This window comes from Eriocheir sinensis, unplaced genomic scaffold (genome assembly GCF_024679095.1).
Source record: "Eriocheir sinensis breed Jianghai 21 unplaced genomic scaffold, ASM2467909v1 Scaffold936, whole genome shotgun sequence".
NCBI lineage: Eukaryota > Metazoa > Arthropoda > Malacostraca > Decapoda > Varunidae > Eriocheir > Eriocheir sinensis.
The window spans coordinates 127,693-133,935 of record NW_026112315.1 but is presented as its reverse complement, the minus strand read 5'-3'; the positions used below and the strand labels follow the sequence as shown (position 1 = coordinate 133,935).

Here is a 6,243-nt window from a genome sequence, read left to right as displayed (position 1 = left end):
GCGATAAGAGACGGAAGATCAAACTGGAGGAAAGTGACCAGTGGAGTTCCACAGGGCTCAGTGATGGTGCCAGTTACGTTCTTGATCTACATGAGTGATGATCCAGGAGTCAACAGCTGCATGAGCCTGTTTGCAGATGATGCAAAGTTACTGAGGAAAATAGGATACAACGAGGATTGCGAACTGCAGGAATGCTATATCTCTGTGCCACTTCCCCATATTATATTGATATAAGTTAATTTATAGGTTAGTGTTAAGAATTACATGTGAGAGAGAAAATTAATGCAAATCACAGTGATGTGTATAAGCAGAGAGAGAGAGAGAGAGAGAGAGAGAGAGAGAGAGAGAGAGAGAGAGAGAATTGAAGCAAGTCACTACCAGGGGGCGGATTCTGAAACGAAGTTACGGCGCCGTATCTGCTTAAGGCGCCTTAAGTCCGGCCGTAGCGTTTCCGCTGGTATACTCAAAACACCGGCGCGGCCATTTTGAGGAGAGTTACGGCGCCGCAGGTTAAGGCGGGTGTGGGCAGCCCTAAGTGAGTTACGGCCGCCTCTCCCTGCACGCCTTCGCTGCTACAAGTGGAACATATACAGCCTTCATACAGGTATGAAATGCATATAAACGATGTTTTACGTAGTTATACTAGTTATACAGTTGTAAGAAGTGAATGAACTACCAGTAAGATGTTTAGTAATACAGTAACTAGGAAGTTTGGCGAAAACTTGTAAGGGGGCTTCCCACTGCCTCTTGCAATAATGCCATTTTTTTATGTGGAGTTGTAAGGAACTAGTAGATAGGTATGTTGCCATGTTCCTATGCACTAATACTTTATGGACAGCATCACAATTGAAGATTGGGTAAATATGCAGTTTATGCGCACCACACCATTTTCCTCAAATTTCCCTTCCTAAAGCCTACAAGTTTGGGGGGGAAATGTTTTTTTTTTTTTGGGGGGGGGGAAAGCCATAATATTATGAGTGACAGCAACCTATCAGGGGGGGCTTTGCCACACCTCGATCCCCCAACCTATCGGGGGGCTGCGCGCCCCTCAACCCCCCCCCTAAATAGTCGTTTAATAAAATATATCTGTAATTGTTACTCCTGTCGAAAGAAATGCACGTGTTTATGTTATCCATTATCAGGTGGTTTTATTTCACCTTTCCAGTGGTGCGCTGACCGGTGACTGATTCTGTGTCTACCCCACAGCCATGGAACTTCTGGCAGCACATCTCTTTGAACGAAATCTGAGGCGTGAGAGGAGATACAGAGATCCACTTGACCCTCTTCAAGTGAGCGACGAGCACCTTCTGAGGCACTATAGAATGCCTCGGCATGAGATTCTCAGACTCTGCGACGAGCTGTCTCCACTGTTATCACGGGCAACAAAACGGGCTCATGCTATACCCACTCACACGCAGGTGCTTGTAACTCTGCGTTTTCTTGCAAGTGGCACTTTTCAAAATGTTATCGCTGATACCACAGGACTCACTCAACCAAGTGTGAGTCGAATAATTTCTAGTGTGACCAACATCCTATATGAGAAGGCTAAAATGGAAATTAAAATGCCAACCAATATCTATGATGTGAACAGAACAGCAGCCGCATTTAGTTTCATAGGTGGTTTCCCCAGAGTAATTGGTGCCATAGATTGCACGCACATACCTATTAAGGCACCTATTGAAAATGAACATATTTATGTAAATAGAAAGAGTTTCCATTCTCTGAATGTGCAAGTCATTTGCAATGCTGAGATGCTGATTACCAGCTTCAGTGTCAAGTATCCTGGTGCCACAAATGATGCCTTCATTTGGAGAAATTGCCCTTTAAGAGACAGATTTGAGGCTGGGACCTTCAGAGATCTTCATCTGTTAGGAGACAGTGGATATCCTCTTGAACCATACCTGCTGACACCCTTCCATGACCCCATGACTGAAGGTGAGCGGCAGTACAACAGGAGCCACAAAATTACAAGGGTCATCATTGAACAAACCTTTGATGTCCTGAAGTCTCGCTTTCGCTGCCTTCACCGTTCAGGTGGATCACTGCAGTACGACCCCAAGAAGTGTGCTAAAATAGCTGCTACGTCCATGTGGCTCCACAATAGGTGCATAAGAAGAAGAATTCCAATGATCGCACCAGTTGGGAATGATGATGGTATGAATAATGACAATGACATCATACATGGTGATCACAACCCCACAGGGCAAGATGTGAGGAGGGAAATAGTTGAGGGCTTTTTCACCTAAATGTAGACAGTTCAGTGACTAAGTGATATTATGGTGCATATAGTAGTTGAAATAAATATCTCATTTGAAGAGGTAATTCTATTTGTACTTTTATGTTACATAGCAGGTGACATAAATATGATCTCATTTAATAACAGATCCTGAACACTGTTTTGATATTTTGTTACTTACATTTTAATGCTAAATATACAGATTTTTTTAAATATTTATTTCTCTCTTCCCTCAAAATAATTACCCGTAGAGTAACAAAAAAATAAAGTTTCAATTATAGCATTTGAACTAGAAGCTTTTATATATATCACATTCATTTGTATCATAAATATATTTACTCTTATCACAGTAGAGCAGCGCCTCTGTGGTGCAGTGGGACGGAGATAAGTCCTGCATCCACGCTGTCACTGCCTTATCACAGCATTGTGTGACTATATATTGCACTTTTAAGATCTAAAATAGCTACTGACTTTAATAAGAAAGGTAATAAAGGTAATATCTGTGCCCCAGGATAGCAGTTTCTAGCCTGTCAAGCCTTGAACTATTTTTTCTAGTAGGTCACCTATTCTGGTAAGGTTGTCACCTATTCTTGTAAGGTGTCTATCTAGCATCTCTTGTGTATTATTTTGAACATTAATCATTCTTTGGAGGCTTGCCGTCTCCTCATGGCCACGGGTTGATCCACGGCTACCGGACTGGCCTCGTCTCGGAGTGCTGTTTGAAGAGTTCGGCTCCTCCCTGGGGTAATCATGTTCATTAGGAACATGATTTGTGTCTTGGGACACAGATGTAACTGTCACTTCTCGGATGGCTGAAGGACCAGTAGCAGGCTCCAGGAATATGTTTGCATCCCTAGATACTGGATACAACTCAGCCATGGCCACCCTCTTGGGGGAGGTTCCTGCGAGGGGATGAGGCGTCGGAGGTGTTTACATGCTGCCACACTAGTTGTTCTGGGAGGTGCTGGCTCTTCATTCTCAATGGTTGCTGAAGCTGTAACAAAAAAAAAAAAAAAAAAATGTACAAAAAATATACAATATATATATATATATATATATATATATATATATATATATATATATATATATATATATATATATATATATATATATATATATATATATATATATATATATATATATATATATATATATATATATATATATATATATACACACACACACACACACACTCAGTGCAAGCTCGATATAACGAACTCCCTTTTCCTCTTACAATCAACCACTTGCACACACCCCATAGTTCACGAAATCCTAGACTGGCTTTTCCGCCTAGCAACCCGATAGAAATCAGTCTACTTCTGCTGGGTACCAAGCCATGTCGGCATCCCTGGCAATGAACAAGCCGACTCTCTGGCATGTGCAGCTACACTGTCCCCATCCATTCGTACCCGTTACTCTCATGTCCAAGCTACAGACTAATTCCTTTTTATTGAATAAGTGGCAGTCCTTCTAGAGAAGCCTTACCACCAATAAACTTAAAACAGTCAAATCATCAGTATCCCCCTGGTTTAACCCCTAACATAAAAAACAGACGCTGGGAGACCTTTGTTGCACGATTACAAAAGACAAACACCCTCCACCTACTTTAGCATTCACACCCTCAGCCGATGCCTATCCCCTACCAAACCACCCTAATTAACTGATCATATTAATTCCCCTTAACCATAGTGCCATATGACCTTAGTTGTCTGGCACAACAAATTGGTGTTGCAATTAAATTAATCCCCAAATAGGGGAAGTGCTGAGAAAAGCCACTGATAGGGTTTATTGTGTATGCCTTTTTTAACTGAAGGAAGAAAGTAAAATATCTGTATAGTTTGTTCACACTTACCCATTGATGACAATTCTTCGCTATCCTCAATATTAGCGAGTCCATCGATGGCCTCAAGCTCAAGGAGAGACCACATCGCCTCTTCGCTGGCTTTCAACTGGTCATTAACATCCAGTGAGCCACCACCTTCAAGGATGAAATAACTTTATTAAACATTGGAAGAATTTATCACATGTGCCATTGCACTTTAAACAACTCCTCCAATACAGACTATCAGTGGCAGGTAAATTAAAGAGTTCAAGCTAATATTGCCGGGGCCTGAAAACTCATCAACGGTAAACAATAAATTAAGCTTTCTCCTTTCTAGGTAAATATTTACTCATATATCAGTTAGCTTGTGTGAAATAGTTAAAATGAAGAGATAAGGGAGGTGTTGAAGAATAATTTTGAAGAGGTAAATTAGAGTATGGGAGGAAGAGCAGAAGTGACTAGTATGGGGTGAGATACTGTAAGCAATAAAGGGGAGGGGAGGTAAATTTATCGCAGTGGTCAGAATAGGATTTTGGGGTTGAATATTTTTTCCTGATAAATTTTAATGTGCTTATTATAAATTTGACATTTTTTCCATCACAATGTTTTATATTTTTGCCCCCACTCCCTATCTAACCAAACCTAACCTAACAACCTTAATTACGGGAGAAGGCAAAGTTTATTTTTATTTTTTCGATGAAGAAAATGATCCCGACTCCCCTAACCTAACCAAAACTAACAATCTAACCTAAAATAACCTAACCTAACCCTCCGTGGTGCAGTGGTCAGCACGCCTGGCTACGAATTTGCAGGCTGACCCACCCACCTGTTCATCCATCCCTATCGGGTTGGTTGATAAATGGGTAGCTGGGGAAACCGGGGGAAGATGAACTGTGGAAATCCCGGATGCCATTCCAGCCCTGTGTCCCGGGGTAGCGAGTTCTTACCCACCACAGGCTCAAAGGGCTAATGGGACAGACATGAGCGCCACAGCCACGCACAGCCACTGCATATGCACCCCACTTTAACTAGGTAACCTAAAGCATTGGGGGGTTAATTTTTTTGGGCAATGGAAAAAATGCCAATTTATAATAAGCACATTGAAATCTATCAGAAAAAAGTAGTTTCTACTCCAAAATCATTCTGACCTCTGTGATAATAATACCAATTAACAAATAGCAGTAAGGTAAATATGGTGCCCTCCATTTTTCCTCTGCCCATCCAAGTACCCCCACTCTCCACTCCACCCCACAAAATGCATGTTCCCTTAGCAGTTTAAGCATGCTAATTACAGCAGGGTAATGCATCGAGCCTACACATCTGTTAGTTTGCCATGCTTTGTAAATAAAACCATTGCTACTGCTGTAAAGATATCACAATTAGGTGTCTTACCTGTTTTTTTCCTCTCCTTGTTGATCTTGGCTGCCTTCTTCTTCACCTCAGACCTGAAGTCCTTGAACTTCTTTCTCACCTCACCCTTCTCTCTCTTAACCCTCCCCACGCCACCTACTGCTACTGCAACGGTCTCCCACGCTCGGTCCTTTGATCTTAACGTCACACTGTTTGTAAGGGGCCCAAGTAACAGTGCCTTCCTTTTGGAGACCTCTGCTGTCAGCATTAAGAGCTCCTCTTCCGAAAAGTTCGGCCTCCTTTTCTTGGTAGGGGGTGAGGAGAGAGGTTCCATTATTGTCCGTGACCCGTGACTCGTGAGAGAGACTGAGGTTGGGTGCGGCGGGTCACGTTCGCACAACAGCTGATTAGTGTTTATATCCCGCGATTGGTCGACGCTTCCTATTTGCCGACTAGAACTTGCCCCTGATTGGCCACTGAGACGCGGCCGCCTTGGAGCGGCGCGCGCCCTAAGGCCCCGTTACGGCGGCCTTAAAAAGTTTTGAGTATGGGAAAAGAATGCAGAGATACGGCGCCGTAGCGCGGCCGTAGCCAACGGCGCCTTAGTGAAGTTAAGGCAGCGCGCGGGCCTTAACTTACGGCCCTTCTCAGAATCCGCCCCCAGGTCGGCTTGGGTCACCCTGAGTAGCGCGGGCGGTGTGTATTTATTGTTGAGTCATCGTGAGGATTTTCGGGGCAGCTGGGTGGCCCGCGATATTTCGTGGTGTCACGGTGATGTGAGGCGTGCATGGATAACCCAGGTTTGACTCAGTGTGACTCATGAGCCTCACTTCGA

At 43.2% G+C, this 6,243-nt stretch overlaps 2 protein-coding genes across 2 annotated transcripts; one reads left to right on the top strand and one right to left on the bottom strand.

The window, feature by feature from the left end:
• Window positions 1–1,461: 1,461 nt before the first annotated feature.
• Window positions 1,462–2,280, top strand: LOC126994957 (putative nuclease HARBI1). The gene is made up of 2 exons (XM_050854221.1): window positions 1,462–1,499; window positions 1,631–2,280. The coding sequence occupies exons 1-2, from the start codon at window positions 1,462–1,464 to the stop codon at window positions 2,244–2,246; spliced, it is 654 nt and encodes a 217-aa protein (XP_050710178.1). The 3' UTR covers window positions 2,247–2,280.
• A 642-nt stretch (window positions 2,281–2,922) lies between these two features.
• Window positions 2,923–5,755, bottom strand: LOC126994956 (myb/SANT-like DNA-binding domain-containing protein 4). The gene is made up of 3 exons (XM_050854220.1): window positions 5,451–5,755; window positions 4,089–4,214; window positions 2,923–3,230 (listed from the first exon to the last, which is right to left on the bottom strand). The coding sequence occupies exons 1-3, from the start codon at window positions 5,740–5,742 to the stop codon at window positions 3,034–3,036; spliced, it is 615 nt and encodes a 204-aa protein (XP_050710177.1). The 5' UTR covers window positions 5,743–5,755; the 3' UTR covers window positions 2,923–3,033.
• Between the last annotated feature and the right edge of the window lie 488 nt (window positions 5,756–6,243).

What these genes read in the sequence shown, in the direction of transcription:
- LOC126994957 (XM_050854221.1), top strand. Translation starts at nt 1,462, where the DNA reads ATGTTATCGCTGATACCACAGGACTCACTCAACCAAGT. An exon ending in CAGGACTCACTCAACCAAGT is followed by an intron (nt 1,500 to 1,630) that starts GTGAGTCGAATA and finishes TGGTTTCCCCAG; the next exon opens with AGTAATTGGTGCCATAGATT.
- LOC126994956 (XM_050854220.1), bottom strand. Translation starts at nt 5,742, where the DNA reads ATGGAACCTCTCTCCTCACCCCCTACCAAGAAAAGGAGGCCGAACTTT. An exon ending in CAAGGAGAGGAAAAAAACAG is followed by an intron (nt 4,215 to 5,450) that starts GTAAGACACCTA and finishes TCATCCTTGAAG; the next exon opens with GTGGTGGCTCACTGGATGTT. An exon ending in CGAAGAATTGTCATCAATGG is followed by an intron (nt 3,231 to 4,088) that starts GTAAGTGTGAAC and finishes TTTTTGTTACAG; the next exon opens with CTTCAGCAACCATTGAGAAT.